Source organism: Aythya fuligula, chromosome 4, assembly GCF_009819795.1.
Source record: "Aythya fuligula isolate bAytFul2 chromosome 4, bAytFul2.pri, whole genome shotgun sequence".
Classification (NCBI taxonomy): domain Eukaryota; kingdom Metazoa; phylum Chordata; class Aves; order Anseriformes; family Anatidae; genus Aythya; species Aythya fuligula.
The window spans coordinates 14794689-14820835 of record NC_045562.1 but is presented as its reverse complement, the minus strand read 5'-3'; the positions used below and the strand labels follow the sequence as shown (position 1 = coordinate 14820835).

Below are 26147 nucleotides of genomic sequence, written 5' to 3'. Positions count from 1 at the left end.
AATTTGATCCTTTTGTTGCTTCTACTCCTCTGTTACTGAGGATTTTGTGAATGAGTGTTCCCATGAAAGTGACTGGATTCCTGACACTTCACTGAAAAAACAAATGCTTCCAACTTCTTGGCAAAAAACCAAGTGCATCAAAGGCCAGAAGCAAGGAGTTTGGATTCTGGTAATTTTCCATTTTCATTTGGGGATTTAGATGTAAGTGCCCGATCTCTCACCAGAGAATATCCATTTTTTTTCCCTTCCAGCTGGCTCTGAAGAACCAGGTTTGCACTGGGAGAAGTGAATTCCAAGGAGATTGGTGGCCCTTTTCACAGAGTAAGCATTTTCCACAGGCGGGGTTATGCCAACCATTACATGACTAACGTGTAATTAGGAGGCTGGATACTTATAGTTGTCATGTCCCTGATGCCAAGGGAGTCCAGGACAGCTGTGGAAGAGCGAGCACTGAGGGAGATGTGGCTTGGCTGACCAAGCCGTTTATGTCTGTGTTTGTTTTTGTGCTGGGCCTTTGTGTTGGCTGCCTGAGGAGGCGAGTGACTGAAGTGTGGACAGCGCGGTGACTCTCCCTTATGGCTTTTACAGTGAGTCTATGGTAGAAGGTGCTGCCAGCCAGGCGAAGGCCTGCTGTAAGGACACGATTTGGACAGAAAGGGAGTGCTAGGAAAGGGAAACTTAACACACTTCCTGTTCTGCTGTGGTGAGGAACAAGTCTTCTTGCCTGGGCCGGTTTATCTACCCCATCCATCTCTGCCTGGGGAGTTCTTTGATGCTGAGCTGATCAGGTTAGAGTCTTCTTATCGACTCCATGCTTACCTCTGTTTGTTTTTATTCCGAAGTTCGCTCTCTCGTTTTGCAATAACCCACAGGGTGCTGGGTGTTGCGCCAGCCGTGCCTCAATGAAGGATCTTCACTCAACACCTTTCCCTTCCCGTCACACCAGTCAATGCGACTCCTGCATTTTCCAGCAGCATTCGCTACGCAGTCCAGACTTCAGCCGAGCTGTGGTTGGAGGTCAGAAAGGCTACCAGACCTACCGGGACCTACCATGGGATCTTCAAAAGTAGGTGGTGTGTTTTAACTCGGCAAGTTTTATTTGTAGGGGATATCGTTTATGGGAGATCCCTAGGAAGTGGAGGACACACATAGGTCCAGAAAAAACATTGCTGTTCTTTGTCTTTCCTGCCCTCAGCCCTCGTTGTATCTCTGCCTCCCTTCGTCCTTTTAGAAGTAGAGTACATCATGGACCCATCCAGAATTTGCAGCTTGAAAGGGGGCAATAAATGGAAGGGACACTAAAGTTGCAGGCTGAAGGGGAGATTTGGGAGATCGGTTTGGATGAAAGAAATAATGTGTGGCTGCAGGGAGAACCGCAGAGGATAATCCTTTCCTAGCATGGCCAGGAGCACAAAGATTTGCCTTCTGTTTAGAAAGTTGATATGATGGCTTAAGTTGACACTTATCTTTCCCTCTGTAATTGTCTTATCCTGCCCCCAGCAGGATTTTATTGCAGCAGTGCAGAACCCAGGAAACTTTTTTTGTGTCAAAATCAAATTTTAACAAGACAGTTTTGGGAAACCCTGCCTTTTAGTCAGGTCTAGGTACAATATTATTTCCCTCAAGCCGTGCAAAGGGTCCCAGTTAAAGCAGCAAAGGCAGCATAGCTACATAAGGAGAAGGTACCCATGAAATGTTCATTGTTAAAGGTTGTTGCTAGAACTTTTAAAGTAGAAGCCACAGTTTCTGAGGATACTGACCAGGTGTTTTGTATTTGGAAACATTTTATGCAGTCAGAGATGCTAGATATTCTTAATTTTGTTTTACTGTAACTCAATGTTATAGACATTGCTGGAAAGTTCAGAGTATTTTTACGAAAATGAGCCTCCCAGCCACAATGTTCTACTATGATCTCTTAGATCAGAGTAGGGATCCAATTGTAAGTGTAGAGTGAGCTGCCTGGAGTTTTTTGTTTAACACTGGCTCCTGAATTCATGGAAACTTTGCTTCTGGGTTGACAGAACTTATTCTTTCTGCACACTTAAGTGTTTTTCTCTTTTTCCAACGACAATAATGTTTTAGTCAATATAGCGTTGACTTTGTCAGGAGAAGACTGAGTTCAGCTTGTGGTACTCAACACTCAAAGATCCTACTGCCAGTTCAACATCCATACCTTCAAAACTGTGCTGCTCTGACAGTCAGTGAGGAAGAAATCCCCATCAGCTCTGAATACCACTTTGTACATGTTATATAAAGGTGTATAAGTGAGGCTTATGTACATAGCAGAACTGAAAAGCTATTCCTTTTTCTTGTTAGATGGAAATCTAGTTGCTATGTCTTGTTTATATCAACAGTGGTGTAAACCATTTTAATAACAGTGTGCTAGACAGTAGTTAAACAACATCTAAGTCCAGTTTGGTTGCATCCTGTTTAGGAAAGGATTCAGTTGTTTAAATAGTTTGTTAGATTGTTGTAAAATCTTATGTGGGGGAAATCTGCGTTGGGTAACTAAATATTTACACATTTCAGAAAGGATGGAGACTGGTCTTAATCATAGAGCCCACGTAGCTTGTTAAATGTCCAGAGATCTTTGTTGGCCAGGGATATAGGTCTGAGTATGCACCTGTGAACCTTTGCTTTTTGAGCACATCACACTGTGCCTTAGTCTGTAATAAGAATAGCGCTTCAGTGTTAGCTTTATCCAGCTCCAAGATGTCTCTTTCTACAGCATTTTGAGCTAAGCTGGAACATGTGCTCCATAAGATCCTTCAGAAAGCAAAGCTGCTAAGGCGAACAGGGTGGAGTGGACAGCCTAGTTGGTCTTGTTGCTCCCGCATTGTGCTGTGCCCTGTGGTCTGGGGAGCAGTGACCTACCACAGCTTCCTTGTGAAGATCTTGTGCTCTGGCAGGGTGAGTTGTAGAGTAACTGGTGCTGTATATGTTAGTCTAAAAGTGAATATGTAGGTGGAAATGCAGTGGCACTTGCACCAATTTGTCATCCGGTAGGTGGGCAAAATAAGTGTAAATTACAGACTGTTGAGGTGTAGCAGGAAATGAATACCAGCCCTGGTGCAAGGACAGTCATGTTCCATTGGTATTAGTGGGAGTTGCGTTTGATTATTGCAGGAGATAGATGTTCCTGCATGGCATCAAACAAACTTACTCTGCTCAGTTTGCGTGGTCCGGTCTAGATCCTGATTCCAGAAGACTGTAGTGAAGTTCTGATATATGCCAGAACTAATTTGATGACTTCAGAATAGGTACCATTTGCGTTTCCTTGCCATTTTCCCTCAGTTTCTGAGCTTTTCAGACAGAAAAACAAAATTATGAAGAACTTAATCCTGAGTATTAAAATCTGGTCATCTTCATTACCTGAGCAAGCCCCGGTGTAAGCTCAGCTGCGTTTCCGGCCTCTGCTGTCCCTACTAGAGGCTGTTGCAGAAGGGCCTTACTCTAAGTTTTTCATAGGCAATCTCTTTTGGGTCAGTGCATTTTGGGTCAGCGGCAAGCCTTTAATTTGTTGTGTTTCTATCACGTACTTTGTCCATTTTTGTATTTTTAGAGAGATTGAGATCTGTGTTCTCAATGAAGTCTGGTTAACACAAACCTTGGGATGGCTTCATTTGACTTGCTTCCAATACTACACAATCAGACGACTTCATGTAGTTTGTGGACAGATTTGATGATAACAGGGACAGGTTTCATACAGAAAAGAACACAGGAGTTGCTAAATTTCTCTGTCACTGGAAAATTGCTGAATCTCTTGCCTAAGGAGTCTTCTCTCATTTCAGCAGCGTTTCTCCTATGAAGAAATTTGTCCATCTCTGTTCAGTGAAAAAACATTGCTAGATTACAGCATTGCACTGTTTATCTGCCCAGTCCAGCAACGTATTATTGTATATAAGCTATAAAATACAGAAAAACTTATTATTCAGCCAGAAATGCGAGCTTCCAAACTACATGAAAAGCTGGATACTTTGGGCCAGATTCTCAGTGGATATAAGCTGTAGCAGACGCACACAATCACGAAGGCAGAAGAGCTGGTCTTGTTCTATCAGACCTGCAGAACTCTTCAGGAGTCATGTACGTATAGTTGCTTTACTGGGACTTCTCATATGCCCAGTAAACAGGTTAAGACACCGTCACTGTCCTATTATGTGTGTGTTTATGTGCTGCAATTATTACTAAGGCTGATAAAACACTTTTCATCAATTTTCCTCAAAGCGCGCCTCAAATAAGAATGGAATACCACACATTTTAAAACTATAGAGAAAATCTTCCTGCTTAACCTTCTTTTATAGGACTATAAACAAAGGACGTTGAATAATCCACAAGAAAACATCACTTCTAGGTGGCTGTTTTGGGTTTGGTAGTTGCACTGTTGTGTCAACAACTTTCTTTTGCAGACGCTGCTGGTGCGTGCATGCCAAAGCAGAGGCCTGTGCTGTTTCACAGTGTGTGCTGACTTAGCTAGACACAGGCTCTGATCTGAAGCTCACAGCAGCTAATGGAGGGCAGATAATTCTCACAAGCGTCAGAGCTTGCTTTCTTCCCTGGCAAGGGCTTTCCCTCTGAAGCAGGAGGTTTGACTCACTGGAGAGGGTTTTAAATTTGCTCCTTTGGAAGAAATGAACTTTAATCCCGAGATGTGGAAGAGTTGCTAATTCTTCCTAAATTAGCCGTTTCAGGGTGTACTGAGGCAAGTATGTGAATGATTTATTTAATGTATTTATGACATTTTAATTGAGTGGCATCCATAAGAAACTAGTTAGGGTATTAGATAAGATTTTTAAATTCTTGAAACTTTTTTTTTTTTGATACCCCTCTGTTAATGAAAGTCAACAGACAACTAGCTGACCACTGTGTCCTTGCCATCTGTGGCTTTTAAAATTTATAAAGGGGGGAGGGATCCCTCTGGCTTTGTGCTAATTGGTGTGGGGTTTCTTATTGAGAAAGAGGTTTCTTGGGGGCTGCTTTATGCTCATGATGGGGGGAGCCCAAACACTGATATAAAATGTGTCCCTTCAAATCACCCGCCACCACTCAGGAAGAGTCTCAGTGGACATATCTAGGAAAATAACCAGCAGAATGCCAGTTGAAATAAGCCAATAATATGTTAGGAATTATTAGGAAACAGAACAACCAAATGAAATTGTTACGCTAATATGACCAATTTTACATCTTTTTTTGTTTGCTTGTTTCTCTTTGTCAGCAAACATTTCATTCCTCTTCCCAATCAGACAAATCTTAATCTGAAATTGGCAAACAACCTTTTGCCAAGGGATGAAACCCAGTCCCTGACTGCAATATATTTAAGATTACTGCACTGAGGTAGAGGGAAGGACCATGAAGGCTGGAAAGCAGAAGAGACCCTAACAGAAAACCCAGTGAGGTCAGTGGGAGATTTTCAGCTGATTTTTTGCTCAGGCTTAAAATCTCCATTTCTCCTGAAGGAAACTACTGACTGCTGCTGTAGGGTTTTTAATCCTGCTCTGTATTTCTGTTACACTCCCTGTTCTTCTCTGTTGAGCAGGTAGTTCCCAAGGGGTTAGCAGAGACTGCTTGACTCTTGACCTGAGAACCTAATTTCCTGCTGTTGAACTTGTATCAGCTCTCTGCAGTGTTCAAGCTCTTGGTCATCATATGAATCAAAGCTATTTCAGTTTGAAGATAGCTACTTCTCGTGTATTGAATCCCTCCAAGTACTGTCTCACTTTTCATTTGACAATGTGTCCCATTGTGTAATAATTAATCTTTGAGGAATGAACCTTAGGAGACAGAACAGAGCAGGAATACAGCTCAAACCTACTGGAAATGGACAAGTATCAACTCAGCAAGCTGTGTGCTTTTGTCTTCAATACAGATGTTTGAAAACCTGTATTTGAAATTCAGCCTACGCATCTTTTCAAATGGAGAAGTATCCAGTTTGTACAGATTAGCCAAACAGCCTAATCAGGGACATTCTAGTCATAATATTATTATTTTTTTTTTTTTTTAACAAAGTTTTGGTTTTAGAACAAACTTATGATGGAGAGCAAGTCTTTTAACAGTCCTTTCATGCCTTTATTTAAAAGGAAAGGGAAGCCCTTATTCGGTAGAAAGACATCTCAGTTTTTCCCCAAACAATCCCACCTCTATTAAGTGACTTTCTATGATGTATTTACTGAATTTCATCAGTTAAGAAGTTGTTCAATTTAGAGCCTGATGAAGTGGTGCTCTCAAAGAGGTTTCATGAATTCAGTGGAAGTCATGTAGTGAGTAAGATTACACATATAAGTAACTGTTGTGGACTGAGGCTTCTGTTTACTACATGGAACTCAAAAGGGAAGAAATTAAGAATAAGGATATAAAAAATTAAAATGTTTACACAAAAATGCTGAAAAGGTTTGTAATATATGGAATGTTCTCACCCTATAACTGTGTCCCAGCCATGTTACTTCTGGTCCGATACCGGTCTTTCACTGATATGATAGGCAGTTACTTCTTCTCACTCACCTGCTGTGGTGTGGAGTTGGCATTCAGCCTTTTAAATGGACTTCTCAAACCCAGCATTTTGGTTTGGGGCTCTGCCAGGATCATTATAGCTGAAAGACCTTCTGAGTGTTTTTCCTTCTGTGAAGTTTGAGGAAGGCAATTGCTTTTTTAAATGAAACTAAGGTAATGAATGTGAGTAGGTTGTGTCAAGTTAGCTGTGGTTTTTTTGTTTGTTGTTTTGATTTTTTTTTGTTTGTTTTTTTTTTGCAACTTAGTCTCACTGCAAGCATTGTAGAAATATTTGCAAAACACGTTGTCCATGCAGAAGTCAGAATGTGTTAGTTTTGACTAGTAGCTGCACAGAATCATAGAATATCCCAAGCTGGAAAGTACCCATAAGGATCATCGAGTCCAACTCCTGGCACCACACAGGAAAAAATAAAAAGCATAAACTAAAGCTGAACTTGCCACTCACTTAATGAATTAAGGTAAGAGTTACTGCTACACCCACTAGAGCTTTGAGACCTCTCAGACAATAAACTGAGTCCTGTTAGATCCTGATTTCATGTAGTACATCCGTAAGGGCTACCTCCATAAATGAATGTTCTCCATGGAGACCAGATTCCAGGCACCACAGCGGTGAGTGATCATTGGAAGTTTAGTTAAATTGCTCTGGCTTTAAGTTTTAAATAAACACGGAGAGCAAATGTAGTAGTACTAGAGATGTTAAGGTGTGGTTCTCTTAGATTTGTTTTAATCAATTTTCTGACCAAAGTGCTTATGAAATCTCTTCTCAAAATATTTAAATTATCCCTATTTTATTTTATCCCATTTCCTATTTGCTTTCCAGTAACAGATAATTATCCATTGGAAAGAAAGACCAGTTTATGAGGAAGTTAGAGGCAGTTTCCTATATTTTTCTGTATCTGACTCTGAACACTTGTGAGCCCACTGGTCAATCAGTCTAGAAATGTGTGGCTTGAAACACAGGCGTGAGGAAAAGATGCTACCGCGACTGACCAGCCAAAGTCTCTTTGATTATCAAAGGCAGTTGCTATATCGAGCTATTTCCTAAATGTTCTTGTTAATGAGACAAAGCCCTAACCAGTTATACCTACATATTTCTCATTTCTCCAGTTAGAGTTTTAAGGGAACGTCCATGCACTAGGCTCAGAAATAATGTTGGAGCTGCTCTTCACCAAACTCTTAACACAACCATTTTATTTTGGTGTTATTTTTTTCTGCTGTGGACCTACAGATGCATTTTGAAGAAAACCAGATGAGACGAGAGTTTAATAAGCTGTTTTAGAGTATAGGAGGAATGAACTCTAGTGTATTTAAACTATGCCTCATGAGGTGTTCTAGAAGTGAGCTATATTATCTTGTTACGAATGTGGGAACTCACTGAGATCCCTTCATACCCTCAGGAGAGGGTCCCTGTAGTCTTCTTTTCTATCTGTACATGGAGCTGGAGGTGTGCATCTTAGCACGAGTGAGGTGGGTGGCTCTGTTAGGAATGACTCTTTGCCAAAAACTCTTCCTTCCTGTTCTGTATTTTGTAATGGCTGATAACATCATAGAAAACATGGCTCATGGGATCGTAAGGTGTCTTTGAGTTCATAGCCAAAGGCAGAATTTGCTCTAAATAACCTTTTGGGAGCAGGTTTTGTTTAAATATCATACTGACCTATTGACTTGCACTGTGTTAATTTGGATTAGCACCTGTGTAATTAAGAGCACAGCAGAGAGAAGTGTCCAGCTATGCTTTCTACCTGTGTTCCCTTGTCTGCTGACATGTCCCTGCCCTTCCTTCCCTGTAATTCCATCCCTTCAGCTAGTACTGCTCAGTACCATGCTAACCTTTCTTTTTAGATTTGGCCTGAGTAAAACAGGAAGCACATGCTGGCCCTCCAAAATCTGTTTATCTTTTTGTGTGTGTGTATCCAGCCCTGCTTTTCATGCTCAAATAAACTGAACAGCTCGGGTAATGCATAAAAACGTACTATACAAATGAAGGGGATGTTTTTTTTTTTTTCCAGTTTTGTTGCACTAAGGAGCAAAGGCACTAGTATGTCTGTGATAACTGACTTATTTAACCTCTTGAAAGCTGCTTACATTGCTGTACAAGAGTTCAGCTAGCTGAAGAACGAGAATAACAGTTTTATTCTTGGAAATTTCCAGTCAGGGATTGTAAGAAAGTCCTTAGTGGGACGCCTATTTAATTGAGCCCTTAAAACAAACAAACAAACAAAACACCTGCATCTGTTTTCTGTGGCTCTTGGCATATGTCAGCATATATTTCAAAATAGCCTTGAGTCATGGTTTCATTTTCAAGGGTGTTGGATGAGAAGTCACTTAATACTAGTGGGAAGAATCAGCTGATACTAAGGGAGAAAACTTTAGCATCTGCACCTTGTGGTTTTGTTTGTTTGTTTGTTTTTAATTGAAAAGCATCTCTTAGATATTTATTCCCCCCCCCTTTTTTTTCTTTTTTTCAGAATTCATCAGCCAGCCATCAAAATAAGACATCTTGAGCCCTGGAAAATTGCACTAATTGTTATTGGAACAGCAGTGGCAGCAGCCATCACCATTGGTCTCCTAGTTTATTTTCTGGCATATGGTAAGTTTTACAGAGCTTACCACTCTTCTGTGACTCTGTTAAGTGCATCTCTCCTGTGCTATTTGAGGCCCACAGTGCTGGGAGTTCATTTTCCATCAGTCTAACTAAAGCTTATTTGGGGGAAATCCACTGTTTTCTCTGGCACTCTTTCCATCCACATTTAGCATCTTTGCAGATCTCTTCTCAGGAACATTTCCTGCTGTGCAGGGTGGTTAAGGCTGTGGTTTCTGTTGCCTTTCACTCGCTTTCACTCCTTTCATGTCTTCCTCATGATCTTCTTCTGTGATGAGGTCAACACATGAGCCTTCTGGCCTCTGTTAAGCGAGTGACAAGCTAAGCCTCCTGCTTGATTCTACCCATGGTGTTTCCCCGTTCCCCTGCCCTGATCCCCAGCAGCTGCATGCCAGTGCTCAGCATTGTGTGGATAAGTGGGCCAGGAAGGAAAGCAGCTGATCAGGAGGATGCTACTTGTGATCCTGTGTGCATGTACTGCTGCCGGTCGGCCAGAAAAGTACCTGCTGGAGAAACTGGGCTTTTTGTTACTACCTGGCACGGCTCACCAACAGAAATGATTTCTTGTTCCTGAGTTCCCAGCTTTCAGAATTATGTGAATGGGTTGGATACAGGTTAACCGCTCCCTGGACATCTGTGCAGTCAGCCCCAAACCCTTCAGTAAGTTTATGGGTCTCGGTGCATTGTGAGTATTGCCTGTTCCTCTTCTCTCCCTTGCAGATCAGAGGCTGTTCTATTACAGCGGCAACGTAAAAATCACCAATATCCGGTACAGTAACGAGTTGTCCAGACAGACCTCAGGGAAGTTCAGAGACCTGAGCGAGAGGGTTGAGAGACTGGTAAGTTGGGACTGTTGTGCCTTTCTTTTATTTAGGACTGTGTGATGATAATGTGAATTGACACGAGCCTTTGGTGGTCTGCCCCCACAGTTAGCAGACATGGGCAATGGATAACATGAGGGTCATGTTCATACCTGGCAGACCAAATCCACTTGTTTTAGCCCATTTAGTAGATATTTGCAATATTCTTGGCTTCCTCTTACATCAGCAAACACTTTCTCTGTCTTCTCCTTCCCCAGCCTGTCTGCTGTATGCACTTACACGTGTATATATGCAGCATCAGGCATGCAAGAGACCAACCTATACTGACAGAGCTCATCAGACTCCAAATTATTTCCCTCCTCCCCTACCTTATAGCTAGCTACCTGGCACTGCTTGCTGGCTTTCCTGCTACCCTGCTGTCTCTAAGGAAAGCATGCTTTTACACCCTCTCCTTTACGGGGTGGGGAGCTCTATCTGTCAGGCTGCTGCTGATGTTGAGAAAACAATACACAAGTCCTTTTCCTGCTCCTTTGGTATGTTTTGTTGGGAAACTCTCCTACAAATAGTAGAGGGTGCTCATACAGTAGCTATGGAAATAAATAGATACATTGCAATTTCCTTTCTTGTTTTCTCTTTGAGCCACTTCCCCGCAGATGATAATTACAGAGTTCAGCTCTTTACAGCCATAAGCATGTGATTGTGCTTGTATCTTTTTGTATTTCATTCATTAGGGTCTGATACGTATCTCCTACCTCCTGTTTAGCAACCTTGCGCAGATACTCAGTTAATAGGACAATCAATGCTTTGCGCCCCACTGTCATTTAATTTAGGGACGTGCCATTTGTTCATAACAAAGTCTATGCTGTGATGAACGTTGTCCTGGAGAAGCAGGATTTAGCAGTGCTAACATCTCTTCCCAACTGCACTGCTGAGGGCCTTGGACATCTTGGTCGAGTTGTCCTCCTTTCGTGCATTTGTTTCCCTTCTGCCCCCTTTGCCTACCAGGGACTGTATTGTATTTCACAAGATCTGCTTCTGGTGCATGTCTGTGTGTATAGAGTCTTACATAAGCTGCATTTACTTAGGTGCTACCAATTGACAACTGTTACCTAATAATTGCAGGCTTTTAACCTTGTGATAGGACCTTGGAGAGGGAATGTTCTCCCTGAGCATGAGACGTATTGCTGAGGTGGGAGGAAGGCAGGGACTAAGGAGAAAACTTTGAGGAAGAACACTTAGTGAGTAAAGTTGAATCCCTTTCTCCCACTGCATTACTTTTTTTTTTTTTTTTTTTAATGTCTCCTTTGGCAAGGAGATGCTAATTTTAGCCAAGAAGTTATTTCATACGGTGTCCAGTGCAATCAGAATGCCCTCTGAATCTGGCTGTTAATTCAGATACCGGAATAGAAGCTAATGCTTAAGAAACGTTGTCTCCTCTATGGGTGTCAAGTACTTCCAACAGTAGTGACAGTAAATACTGGAAGGAATACTGGTTGAGCACTGAGAAATGTAATTTCAGAGCATGTTAATTGTACCAGATAAGTAATGCCATAACATGCATACAGAGAACTGTTTCCTTTCCCTTATTCCTGTGACTTTTCTTTCAAGTGGTCTTTAATTCAGGTATTAGCTTCTAGCTCAGTCTTTCAAATCTTCTGAGTTCTTTGCTGGGTGAGACTGAGCATTATCCATAAGTGTTTTTTTTAAGTGACTCCATGGACTAACGAACAACAATATGCTCTCTCTAAGTCTGATTCTGCCCAAGCAAAACTCAGTTAGTGGTGAAAAAAATCAAAGCAATCTTTGTAGAGACAGAAATATCCTCATGACTTCTTAGGACAGCTGTCTCAGAACACCTACACTTTCATCAGCAGCATTTTCACACTGTCTTTTAAGTAGAGGTGGAGAGGGTTGAGTGATTTTTTTTTGTTCTGTTTTTAATCATGTTTCCCGATGTGTTTGGTTTTACCAAAATCCTTTGTAGTCTTCCCCAGTTGGGTTCAGAGTTCTGGATGCCCAAGCCTTCCAGTCGTCATTAGTAGTAACGATACCTAAGCTCATGTTGTGAAACAGTGAGTCAATGCAGATAAATGCAGCATCTTTCACAATACTTGGTGCAAAGTGAACAGAAGTGAATCATCTCTGATAATCAGAAGCATTCAAATTACCTGAGGTAGTGCAACTCCCTTCGAGTGTTCCCTTCTCTGATCCCTCCCTGATGAAGCCTCCTTTGTTTGTCCCCAGAAAAACCCTGAAAGGAGCTCTTCTGAGTGGTGATGTTTCCCGAGGAAAAATGTTTTTGATCCTGTAGAGAGGTCATCCTTTGCCTTCCTTGGGACTAGCAGAAAACATTCTGGTGTTAGCTTTGGTTTCCACAGCTGAATAGTAACACCCATTATGTGAACGACATTCCCTACTCTCTTATCTCATTGAAGGCGGAGGGAATGCAGCGAGATCATGCCAAAGAGCTGATGAAGCCAGTGCACCAGTCAACATCGCAGGGCTGACTGGAAAGTCTGGAAAATGTGTTGTGGGGTGGAGCTGGGGGGACTGAGGAACAGATGATGAAAGCTATCTGCTCCCTGCATGGCTTCCTACAAGCGGCCCTAAGGGTTCCCTTTGTCTTCTCATGAAAGAGCAGACCTGACTGAATGCCACTGTGGGAAGAGATGTTCCAGCCTGCCAGAGCCTCCTTGTTTTTCTAGCTGGACCAGTCGTTCTTCCCTTCCCAGCCTAAAATCCACTGTGCTGGACCCTTCCCTCTTGAGCTGAGTACAAAGGGCACAGTTGCAGCCTTAATGGCTCCTTCCACAGCGAGCCTCTACTTCTTAGTGGGTTCGCTTATGTGCAGATCATCCAAGCATCATCTTAGATGCCACTGTTTTCCTACGTGACCATTACCTCTGGTTTTCTGTAGCTCCTGCACCAGGCTTGGGGTTTTTTCTTCTCACACAAAATCTCTTCATTCTGCTTTTGAATTTTCTAAGAGTGTCTTGAAGGCCCTAGTCATCCTCTTAGTAACATCATCTGGGGGAGATGTCCAAAGCCCTGTTCTAAGCTTTTCTTCTTCATCTAAAGACCCCGAAGTGCAGCAGGAACTGAGACAGCCAGCTCTAGATAGACCTCAGTGACCAGGCTGATCCCAGGCAGCAGCACCCACTGCCCCATGTGCAAGGAGGAAAGTGGAGGTCATTTGAAAAGCAGTCTCTGATACCAAGTGAAGGAGTTGTGTGCTGAAGAGGACTTGAAATGAGCACTTTACCATTTAAAGAGAAGTTGCCTTAGCAGAAGGCTGGCAAATGTCTAGATATGAGAGAAAAGCAGCTTTTACCCTGCCCACCAGTGACTTGCACATGTACCCGTTCGCTACCCCATACTCTCTCCTGCTCCTGTGTGACTTTAAGCCAGGCTGTGATGGATGGATATTCTTCAGGTAGGAGTTTCGCATGGCTCCCTCCTTGGCTATGGGGTGCCTGGGGGAGACGTAAGGTGTTTTTTCCTCACCATCAGTGCCTCAAGCCACAGAGTGGAGTGGCATGGATTTCCCCTCTACAAGGTACCTCGGCTCTCCCCCTTCCTGGCACCATCACAAGCAACACAAAACTACCTGGCTGGATCTGAGCAGAGTGGTTGAGGATTGTATTAACAGGATAGCTAGGCACTTTCCCTGGAAAACTGTCTATCCCAGTGTTTCTATTGAAGTCATAGAATTTCTTAAGTAATTCTTGCCTCTGAACTCCATACCGTGTCATGGCATCTCTTCTAGAAACAAACATCTTGCTTCCATGATTTGAAGTGAACAAAGAATCTTCTGCATTCTTATCTATGGACACTAGGAAAAGTTTTTGATGGATACAGCTCTTGAGATGTGCCCTGCCTGATAGAAATGAATCAGTGCAGTTTTAGTTTAGAAGTAGTGGCTCTGCTGAGTATTGCTCTTGTGATACCACAGGAAATGCTGCAGGGTGGTTCTGATGACCGTGCCTGTTCTTGGTTGTTTTAAGGACCTGTTGATGAGTCCCTGTAATGGAGCTAGGAAGGAATGAGACAGTTTACTCCCCTGGGAGGTGATGTCTGTTGACATATTTCTCTGAGAGCAGTTGGGGGGCAGGCACGTCCCTGCACAACCTTGCATACAGATCTCCTGCTCTTTGTGCTGCTAAAGGTGAGCGAGAATCCCAAGGACTGTCAAGGGCAGCATTTCGTACCCAGAAGCTCTTTGCAGCTCTGCACCTTCCCTGACACTTTGTGGCCACAAATGGGGCTTGTTAGCTGAATCCAGTGCCCTTAGCTGCTTCCACCACAGAAGACACTGGTGGGATGCAGTGGGAGCTGACTCCATCCTTTGCATTGTCAGTGGTGCAGTGCAGGATCTCAGCGGCTTCAGCACGTTCCAGTTACAACCAACCAAAGCACGCTGCGGTCTCCCAGCTCCCAGGCACTGATGTTTCCACTGTACAGATGGAGAACTGAGTTGGAGAGAGCTGAGAGGCCCAATCCATAAAGCTACTTCAACACCCACGAAGAGATCCCCAGAGACAAAAGAATTTTTCAGGTGCTTACAGATGATCAGGAAAGGTTTCATTGGCACACTCAGGTTTTACTCACCCTCATCACACTAGTCAAGTTTTTGTGATCATTCCTTCAACTCCTGTGTAGACACTTATGTTTCTGTGGAAAATAGAGCTTTAATTCTTGATAACCCTTTTTGGCAATTAGATTATCCTTCAACAGGACACTTCTCATTACTGAAAGGCTGCCTCTCTGTTTCATATCCAGTTATAAGCTTTCGATCATTGTGATTTGAGTCGTGAGTAGCTTACAATCCCATCTGCAGGGACAAAGCCTGCAGTACTGGCTGAGCTTTCCATGTGAGATGAATGAAGCCTGACTGAAAGCTCTGGCAGTAGTGAATGAGTAGGTGAGACTGCTGTCTCATAGCACTTAGCTTTTTTGGGGTCAAACATGAGACAAGTCTTCCTGGGGAGCCAAACTATGTTTTTTGGGAGACAGAGGAAGGTGAAATACGGTCTCTTTAGGGCTAAGAGCTAGTAGCAAAGCTGACTGGAACTGTACACGAGGTGTTCATTGCACCTTCCACAGAGCTGATAAGGTAAAGCTCAGACACATGTGGTTTGCTTGATCAATACCTTGTGGTCCCTGGGTCTGGAGGTTAATTCAGCAGTAGATCCCCAAGCCAGGAGTTTTTTGAAACAGTCCTAGAGACTGTATTTGCTCTGGGAAACCAGGCTGTGAGGGCTAATGTACAGGTGATAACTGAGCATGTCCTGGGAAAGCGAGTGTGCTGAAGTTCAGAGGAGTCTAACTTGACTTTTTTTTTTTTTTTTTTTTTTAACAGCAAGTTGAAGCAATGGTCACTACAAGTATCATGTAGCTTCATTTGCTGCATGTGCTATTTCCCTGCCCACTGCCCCTGCCCTTGTAAATCATTTTTCCCCTCTCAGGCCCTGAAACATTGAAGAAAATCAAAGATAAAATAGTCAGATCATATAGAAATTATAGTAGCTGCACCAGCCAAATCTTTCTGATAACTTTTCAGACAAATACTAATTAAGTTTTGCTGTTTTTAATAAGTTTCAAAAGAAATTTGTTAGTGTTTTCAGATACAGTCCCAAGTTTTAAAACTTTATTCCTTATTTAAACCTGGGTATTCCTAGGCACTGCATACAGTCACTGAAGTACTTGCTTAGTACTAACATGAGGCAAAAAGGTCAGAACTTCTACTGAAAGTTTTTCTTGTTTTTCACTGGTAGCATTTTTATTTAGAATTATTCCTGTAGTAGGAAAACGGAAAAAAAAAAATATGAAAAATTAAGTTAGAGATTTTCTAACAATACTTACCTTTTTTTTCCCTTTTTTTTTTTCCTGCAAAATAATGTTGTACAATGAAAGCAATATTCTTGTTTCCTTTGTAGAAAGTATTTCTAAGGATCACTGTGAGGAAAAATCCTAGCATGAATTTAGAGTATTTGACAACTTCTGTTTGGCAAGCTTTATTTTAAGGGAACACTTCTTGCAAAGTGGAAGCACTGCCCTTGGATTAGCAGGACACAATAAGGGTGCCCTCTATGGGTGATCAAGGCTGTAAACAAAGCAGAAAGCAGCTTTCCATGGTAATTTCGCCAAGTGGGAAACGTGGCAATGTGACAGTGGGCAAGATGGCAGTTTGATGGCTTGTTTATCTGGCGCTGGAATTAGAGGTTGAGGCTACACTGAGCACTACAGGTGTGGTTTTAAAGACATAGGTGGAATGCTGTATGCTGAGAGAGGAAATAACTCACAGACAGCACTTGCTTCTCAATTGTAAACCATTTTTTTAATTTTTTTTGTAAATTCCAATCAAAATCAAAGGAAGAAAGACTTCTGGTAGAGGCATATGCTGTATTGTTTTCAAAACTTAGATGCTTTCTTGCTTTGATTTGTTTCCAGTTTTTCCTGTTTTCACAGGTCACAGTAACACAGGGAGCGGGGGGAAAAAAAAAAAAGAGGAAAATATGATGTACTTTCATTGATGCAGCGTAGTGCAAGAAGCTGCTGTTTAGTGATTTTCCTACCAGTAAGATTTCAAGCTGTTAGTGTGCTCTACCTAAGCAGCATTTCTAGGGTGAAATGGCTACAGTCATTGACAGTGTGCCTAATATCCATCTTTCTTTCTTTAACTTATATGTAGTTATTCTTAAGCTTCTTAATACAATGTGGTTTTCTCAAGTAATAAACATACAAACTGATTTCTCTTCCCTGTCCCCCCACCCCCGGTTAATCAAGGCAGAAGGTCTAAAAAGGGTGTACAAAGTCTGCAGTATCATAATATAACACCCTCCATCCCCCAAAATAAGTAACTCAAATTCAGATCCAGTGTGTGACAAGATAAAGAGGTGTAAAATGGGCACAATGAAAATGGATGTGAACGTGAGGTGGAAAAAGGAATTCAAAATGAAATAAAGGGCAGTTATCGATAGTGTGTGTGATTAAGGATAGAATCTTATCTTAATTATAGACCCATGATCCAGAATTACTACATTGTTTACTGGCAATTAAATGAATGAAGTGATTCAAGATGTGAACTGGTGTCACTGAGATCAAAATCTGGCTGGTCAAGACAGTAGTTGTTTAAAACATGGTGTTGTCAGGAGGGAGAATCCAATTTCGGTACTGTACTTGTGTGATTGGTGCTATCTGGGCACTTGTAACCTGAATACATGACTTGATCTCTCCTAGATCTATCCTAGATTTTATGAATTAGCCGTGTCCTAAGAGCTGTTCATTCCTCTATTTCAACTTCATACCAACTTTTTGGGGGAAAAAAAAGAAATCAACCTTCTCTGGATTTTGGCCTAGATGGGTTTCTATCCAAATTTGGATTTTTCTCTCCAAATTTTGGAAAATCTCCTTCCCAAGTGGGCAAAATTTCAGTTGCGGTGTGAAAGTTTTAGGAAGCTAATTACGGGCAATTGAAAGCTGGGAGTAGGGGTGGGAATACTCAGGTGACCTTAATTCCAGCTGTTGCTATTACATGGCTGTAATGAAACCCTAATGCCGTGACATGCCTTTCAGATTGGTTGCACTAGGGATGAGCATGATACTATAAATCTTGACATTCTTCCAGGTATTAACCTTCTTAATTTCTTCCATCTGAAAGACCAGTCCCTTTAGGAACTAGTGTGCGTGGTCAGTTATTTCTGTTGCAGCCGATGCCTCAAAGAACTGTCCAGCTGAGCTCACTGTAGTGCAGTCGGTGCTTACTCATCTCCCAGCTTTAGCAGTTGAGCTAGATTAAACCCCGGTGCAGAGTTTTGTGCTGATGTTTGCAGATGCAGAGGATCACGCTGCCCTTGCCCACTGTGCTGGGTATGACACATGCTGTCTTTGTGTGGTTTCTGCTGGGAAAGTTTCTGATCTTCTGGTTTGCCGGAGGCCTGCGGATTATTACACTCCTTCTCTTTCAGGTCCATTCTCTTCACCTCAGGCAAACAGTGGGGCTTTATGGTTGCCACTGCTGTGAGTAATTGGTGTCTCTGTTTCTAAGAGGATTGTGGTGTCCACATCCTGGTTCAGGACAGGTCCAGGTTCAGCTTCTCTTGCTGTGCCTGTCCAACTATCTTCCTGCCCTCTTTTCATTCAGTCCTTGGTAGAGTTCCCGACTAACCCCTCAATTGAAACCAGGGTAGGGGATATACCAGGCTCCCAAGCAAGCTGCTACTACGTGACAGTCAGCTGCTGGATCTCTCAGCAGATTGTATGCAAATTGGCCACCGAGTTTGGTACAAAATTAACCCAAGTGATTAGTAGTAATTTGTATTGTACTGTTACTGTAAAGTACTGGAGGGGTTCACTGAATCAGGCAACGCGTTATAGTTATTTATGGTTGGAAAACTTTAAAATAAAATAAAATAAAATCACTGATAATAGGCTTTACTTCCCAATGAGCTATTAAGACGAAGGGAAGAGTGTTAGCATGAAGGTAGCTGTAGAAGGACTAAGCTGGCGGCAGGCAGAAGTGTGATAGTACTGAGCAGCAAGAGGATTTGCTCCCAAACCTAATGAATGCCTTTCAACATCCCACATGCGTAATGCAGTGGGTTCAGCAAGTATCTCACACAAGTTCTGTCAAACTAGATTTAAGAAGAACTTTTTTTGATGAATCTTTGCCTTGTGACAGAGCCATGTGTAGTGGGAGAAAGCAAGGCACACTGGCCTTGCTGGGTCACTTCCAGACCCTGCTACACATCTGAACAATCCCAGCCCAGGTCAGCTTCATCCCACAGTGGAGCAATGTGATCGCTGTCGCACGTGACCCACTTACAGAGCTTGCTTTTCTTTTGGGTCCCAGGGAAGGAGGTGTATCAGCTGAATCTGACATCAGGAAAAGCTTTTGGTAGGTTGCTCAGAGGGCTGGCCCTGCTGACATGGTGTGACACAAGAAAAAAGATGGTAACGATGAGATCCAGAGTCACCTGAGGCAGAATAGAAAAACAAGTCTTATTCATCAAGGTGTAAAACTTCTGGCTGCAAGGAACAAGGAAGAAATCTCCTTTGTGGCTGGGTTTGTACAGGTGGGAGCGTTTTGCCCTCTTCTCGTATCTTTGTTACTGGCCACTACTAACTACTGTAGAAGCACAGATCAAGCAGAGTACAAGGGTGAAGTCCAATTTGCCTTAGAAAATGTAATGCATAGAGAGAAAGAGAGAAGCTGTTTATTTTATTTTATTTTTATTATTTTTTTTAAGCAGTAGTCACCATCCAGCAGCTGGTAGACAATGGCCAGGAAAACAAGTGATCAGAGGTGAAATTAAGGGATCTGAACGTGACAGCATCTCTTTTCAGTGGCTGCAATCAAAACAAAATGCTTTAAATGAGTGTAGGTGCTTCACCCAAGCAGGACTGGGTCCCACCTAGTTACTGGGCAAAGTTCTAGTTACTTTTGCTTCCAGGGTTATGACTCAGGCTGAGAAGAAAGCTACAGGCACATTGGAGAAAAATGTTTATTGTTGGCTATGGGTGTGAAAGTTTTCACCAGATGATTTATGGTAAAAATGTGGGATAGACAATTAATCTTTGCGAGCTATCATCAGAAAGCATCTCTCTGATTTTTTTCCTCTTAATGTGAACTCTGTATGAATATAAAAGAGTACATTTGGGACAGATTCGTATCTGTCAAGTTAATTTATCAGCAGTGTGAGAGTTAGGGGTCACAGTGCAGACATTTGGCTAGCATGCCTTTCCTAATAAGATATGGCAGGTTACAAAAGTGGAAAAAAAATTCTGGTCAGGTTTGAAGGTGTTGAAGAGTCTGTAAGGATAACTAAAGACAAACACTCTCCACTTGGTGTTTTCAATCTATTGGTGATGTAGAAATAAGGCAAATCCTAAGAAGGAGAAAATTAATGACAGCGTGTAACAGGAAAATAGGTTCCTTTCTCGTTGAGATAAGAAATTGTGAGAGCATGGAAGTAACACAAATCCAGTAATGTTGGTATAATTTTAAATCAAACACTTACTGTTCCTCCATAAAATAACTCCAGCATCCCTTTTGAACTTCCTGAAAACAATATCTATTGCTGATAGTTCAATTGCATTTGGACTCCTTAGATTTATTTATTTATTTATTTATTGTAAAAAAGTGTTGTGTGTAATAGTTTTTTCTCTGATGTCACTGAAAATCCCTCTGCCACAGGACGTAGTGTTCCTGACCAGTCTGCACAGAACATCTAGGAAGTGGTCCAGGATGAGGAGAAAGCTGAACATGGCTCGAGTAAATAATATGAACTGCTCAGGCTGTAGCAAATGTGTGCAAGAGAATGGGGAGCAGAAGCAAGGATCCACATTTCTGTTACAGAAATGCAAATGGCAAGTGTAGCAAAAACACTTGCATTCTCAGAGATGAGAGAATACAGATGGATTGAAAATATTATCACCAGGAGGAGATACAGGTTTCAGACAGGTCACATTAACTTCACCCTCCCTTGCAAGAGGTTGCAAATTCTTACCTAAGTGTAAAATCAGCCTGCTTTTGCTTTTCTCTTTTGCAATGTAGAGGCTTGACACATACAGCAGCACAGCTCAAAGCTCGCTCTCGTTTGCATGGTGCTTTGTGCTCTGCAAAATCTCTGCCCCAAAGATCTTAAAATCTTTGGAGGCAGTGTAGCTGAAGATAACACGTGCCACAAAGCTAGCAGCACGTCCTGCTAACACAGTCATCAGTGAAGCATCTGAAATTGTTACAGGAAGTACAAGCAAATAATATGACATATATTAAAAAAAAAAAAATAAATCCTCATTTTGTCTGAGGACGAACACTTCCAATATCCAAAGTGTGGAGAGGGGGCGAGGGAAACAGGCTTCAGAATTACAGGCAACACAAAGCTGTTCTGAATTTCTAAATGTATGCCTGTTCTTAATTTCTAAATGCATGTATGCAATGCATTTTGCATATGCAGTAGCTTGTTGCACTTGATATCTGTCCACTATATCTTTTTCCATAGACTTTTCTCTGGTTTTCTGAATTCCTAAGTAATTCCAGATAACTGTTAGTAACAGCAAGGCATCATCCCAGTGTGTGACCAAGAATGTTTTTGTTGCCCCTCGTGTATGCTTTTCACCTTAAAATCACTCAAAATAAGGCAGTTTCAATCTTGAAATTATTCTATACATAGCAATGTCAGGCTTTGTGTTACAGAAGCCGAGGTTGAAAAGAGGAGATTTGTGAGAATCACACCAGATTTCTTGTTTCTGAATCTGAAATACATTACCAGAACTTTGATTATTTTTTTCTATTCTTTTTTTTTTTTTTTTTTTAAGGGCTGAAAATGTGAAGGCTTGGTTCTGAATCAAACAGCCTTTATGTGCTAAAAAAAAAATATAAACAACCAAACCAAAACAAAAAACTTACATGATTTTGTAAAGCATTTCTACTTTATTCATTTATTTATTTATTTTTCCTGTAACACGTTCGATGTTTACAGGGTGTATGCGTTTGATTTCCTGGGTCTTGCTGGTACAAGGAACTGCATAACTCACTTGTGACTTTGCTGTTTCTCAATACCTCAGTGATCCCAAACTATTCCTGGCAGAATTTCTTGCCCTGTTATATCACACTGCATTGTCTCAGACTGGTCACGCAATCCTGAGACAACATTCAGCCTTAAGCAGGATGTGGTTAAGCAGATACCAGCCAAGATGTCATTTGGGCATTGATTCCTAATACTCAAAAGTTATAAAACAAGTCCAAGGCTTCCTATTTCTGGTGAGAATAGCATGTGGCAGATAGCAAGGGTGTCTGGGGGAGGGCTGTAGTTTGAGATCACTGATATCCTTAGTCCTATAAGAATTTAAAGCAAAGATAAATGTTCTATCAAAAAAGGCTACAAGAGAGGTTCAGTGCGGCGCACAGCATGCTGTGTCCTTTCTGTAAGCCTTTTTGAGAAGGATGTGCTTGGGGAGGTTGCTGCAGCATGTTTCCGGATGTTTATAAACATCCCTAATTATGCCTAGCAGTGGATAGGAGGGTAGTCTAGTGGAACACTGATGTAGCCATAGGATATAGAGAAAAACAAGCTAGCTTTTTGTGATGTGCCTCAGCTAAAATGGGGAATAGCAGAGCAAAGTCTGTGACAAATCTTATATAGAGGTTGGGCTGGATTATGTTTCTGAGGCTCTGTAATCTGTGATTTTGTAACTGAATACATTTTTTCCAAATTCTTGTTCCAGCAGTGCATCTCTCTCCCCTGTTTTTTTGTTGTTAATTTGACTATTTTTCTTTTTTTCAACAGATGGACAAGACATTTCACAATTCCATTTTAAGGAAAAAATACGTCCGTTCACGCTTAGTCAGAGTGAGGTATGTGAGATTGTTTAAAAAAAAGAAAAGGCATACAATTGAGATGTTATGAAATGCTCACCAGGCACCAGGTCCAGCTAGAGCTGTTTTCTCTCTCTCTCTCTTTTTTTTTCTTTTTTTCTTTTTTTTTTTTTTTTTTAAGTTGAAAGTTTCAGTCTGCTCAGCCCTTCCTTGCAGGAGCTGCTTCTTGTCACCTTGCTCTGAATCTGCCCCTGTTCTTTGAGTTCAAGGGGTGAGAACCATCACTGAGATTATGATATTGCAATTATTTTCTTGTTTTATTTTATTTTATTTGATCTCTATTTGACAGTAGTATCTAGCTTTTGATAGGTGTTTTTGACTACTGTTGAGTACTGATAGTGACCTTTTCCATAGAAATCCCTATTGTAATACTAAGCTCTTTTTCCTGAGTGAGTGCACAGCACTCCATAAGTGAGCTCTGTGTCTTAATAATCACATATCAAAGATGCAAGACTAATGACAGCAGCCCCAAAGATCTTACTGCTGTGAATGTATCTCTCCTTGTTCTTCCATGGTTTGTGGAATCCGGGCTCCCACTCTATCCTGGCTTAACTCCCACTTAGGCAAATCATACAAGTTGTTATTTGAATGTAGCTTTAGGAATGTTTTAGATACTGACGTGTTGTAAGTGTAGACAAAGTGGTTTAAAGATCTGACAGGTCAATCGGTAGGGAGAAGTAGTATCTTTCATAATGTCTTGTTCCCAAGAACAGACTGAGGTACCTGCTGTGAGGTCTGTTGTGCTGGATGCAAGACTTGTATGTGTTAAAACTCGTTTGTTTCTTCAAATATATCTTTTAGCCTAATAAGAGAGATTTCTTCCCACAAGCTTCATGGCTATTCAGGTGCTTAGAATGCAAGCTCTTCATAATCAGGGTCATTGTTGTGAATTTCTTTGGAAAGCACTGTGCGTATTTTTCGTTTAGCATAAGCAATATATTAGCAAGAATCCCCACTGCTTACTAAGAAAGCCAAAATATGTCTTGACTAGATGCCTTTGGCTCTAGACTTTCGTTATACAGTGAGTGATTCAAGGCAGTCTGTACTTACCTGAGGGTTTTGAGAGGTGTGGTGTGCTTGCAAGAGTTGATATGGTAATTCCAGCGTGGCACAGCACAGGAAGAGGAGTGGGGGGAGAGGTGAGGGAACACCTCAGAAATGCAAAGCAACACCCACAGTTGAATCAGATAATATCTGGAAAATAAATGGAGTGGCAGTCATGCTGAAATTGGCACTACGGGAAAAAACAGCCTGTTGGAAAGTTCACATATAGCTACTCGGTCTCAAATACGATATCCCTGAGGCAAGGAATGTGTCTTTCTGCTCAGCTGTGAAGCACTTTTGCATATTACAGTGGGCTAATAACCCATGGTCTTTTTGTTGCCCTTCACTGGCAATGCAGGAATATCTGTTTTGTTTTGCTGCATGTTCTTTTCTACTATCAAAGGCTGATTACATGATGTGTGTATAAGCTACTTGCTTTCTATTTTTAATTGTTTTTCCTCTACATAAATACAACCGTCCAAGGTAGTGAGAAGTAACTGGAAGAGCTTCTCTTTCACTTTCCTATTTGAATGATGTTTAAGACAGAGCAACCCACTTTTAGCTCACTCTGCATGAAGTGCGAAGTAACTGAGATTCTATCTCTTGTAGGTTGTGCCATTCTTGGCTCAGGTAGAAAGAAGCAGAGGAAAGAAGGTTCTTGGTACACATTCTTATCTTCCCCGAGTAATGACCGAGGATAAAACAAGCCATCTGCATGCGTAGAGCAAGATTTAATATGCGAGATTAGACACTTCAGTGTTTGTAGTCTAGCACTCCATCTCTTGCAATGTCTGGTGCTCTGTCTAAGGAGAAATAAGCATTACTTTTGGATGATTTCAGTCCTTTGTATATTCCTGTCCTTTCTTCTGATCACATGTGGGATTTACAGCAACCACTGTGGAACTGTGTGTCCCAGCATAACTGCAGCTCATACTTTCCCATGAGATGTAAAAGGCTCCTTTTTTATTCATCTTTTGGACTGTGATAAGTAGACTGTGGGAGATGCTGCCGAGTGTCATTCAATGTTGGCATGATGTGAGGTTATCAATCACATTTTCTCCCAGGAATGTCCAAGCAGACACTCACATTTCTCATGAGGCTGTGGTGGTGAGAATTAAGTTGAATAGTCTCTGGCCTTTCCTCAAATACCTTTTTGAATGGCAATTTAAGATTTTTCTTCTGTGCATGTACAGGACCCTGGAAAGGTCTGTCCAGATACAATTAACCATCTGCCTTATGTTTCTGAAGTACAGCATATCCAGCTTTTCATTGCAATCAAATCAGTTCATTCCATCCTTGTCTTGCATCCCAAACATGTAATCAGTCACTGCTTTTTTTAGACTCCAGGATTGTAACATTGGTCTGGCCACTTACAGAAAACATCATGCCTTGTCGTACCCTAAGGAACATTAGACAATTCAGCAGATGCTTGGATTTCTTTTAGCAATTCATACTCTGAAAAATGTACAAAATGTTCAAGCATGTGTCTAATCTTTTGCTACATTGCTATTGCTAGAAGAGATAAGATGAAAACTAAGAAAGCCAAAATAGGCTGGAGGTAACCAGACTGTTTTGTTGGTTTGCAGTCCAGATGCTGATGGTGTGGTGGCAGAAGCTTTGCTCACATTCTGGTTCTCCTCCACGGATTGCAAGGAAGCACTGCGAGAAAGAGTTGAAAGGATCTTACGGAGGGGCCTGAGAAAATACACCGGACCCCTGCGAATAATTGTCAGGTCTTCTACTGTCTCAAGTAAGTATATTGCATCTCTCTTAAATCTAGTTCTTGTGCTCTTCTCATTGATGGGACTTGTTTTTCCCTTATGATGATGGCTGTTACTGAGATTGAGTCTTCCCTGATGTTAAGTAGGAACAAAATCAATGGCACTGTATAGAGCTCACATAAGTCTTTTAAATAAAGATTGACAGGAGCAGATGCTTTGTGCCCTCTCCGTACAATTTTGCTCTTCCTCCAGGCTGCATTATCAACCTTACACTCCTGTCAGGGTAAAGAATAGGAACCTCAGCACAGTGCTTCAGTACCCAGCCATGCAAACAAACATGCTCCTTAGGTCTTTCTATCTTTGAGGAGCCTGAAATTGCGGAAACAATGCACGGGGAAACTTTGTGGGGAAACAGTACATGCATTGGGAAAAAATAATTTTTGGTGGGGGGACCACAATTCCTTGCAGACCACTTAATACCACCTAGACCACTTGAGCCAGCAAAGATGCAGAGAGACCAGACAGCTGTGTTGAATGAACAAGAATCGTAGGTCAAATGCTATTCTGGATGGATCCAGGCTTATTCCCACTCAGAAATGATCAGGAGCAACCCGTTGTTCTGCCTCTTGGTGCTTGAAATGGGCAAGATGCAGCAGTGCAGGGAAGCTCAAATATGAGCTGTCAAACGACCTTTGTTTCTTAATGGCCCAACCAGCCAAACCATCCCACCGTTGGGGTGGCTTGGGATGATGGGTAGCATCCCTCTGGGCAAAGAAGCACCACTTTTCTGTTTCCTTCCAGGTAGAAATAGTGTGTGACCATCAACCAAAGAGACTGAAAGACTTGTGTTTTGGTTTCAGTAGTAGTGTTTTGTTTTGTTTTGTTTTTTTAATGCTGGTCAGGTCATGGCTTAATGAATCTTAATTTGATGCCTTGGTTAAAGGACAAAACTGGAAGAAGTACAAAAGTGCTTGTTAAGAATAACTGTGATCTCATCAAGTTATCTGGTTAGTTGTTTATATTCAGTCTGGTAAATGAGAGAAGCACTTCAGAGCTGTTTTAGTTGACCTTGAACT

At 41.7% G+C, this 26147-nt stretch overlaps 1 protein-coding gene across 1 annotated transcript in view; it reads left to right on the top strand.

Moving 5' to 3' along the window:
• Nucleotides 1–902: 902 nt before the first annotated feature.
• LOC116489046 (transmembrane protease serine 11E-like) overlaps nt 903–26147 on the top strand; it is a 39492-nt gene continuing 14247 nt past the window's right edge. The window contains exons 1-5 of the mRNA XM_032187106.1: nt 903–1066; nt 8973–9094; nt 9827–9945; nt 22218–22285; nt 24937–25100. Of these exons, the coding sequence (XP_032042997.1) occupies nt 903–1066; nt 8973–9094; nt 9827–9945; nt 22218–22285; nt 24937–25100 (637 nt within the window). The remainder of the gene's footprint in view (nt 1067–8972; nt 9095–9826; nt 9946–22217; nt 22286–24936; nt 25101–26147) is intronic.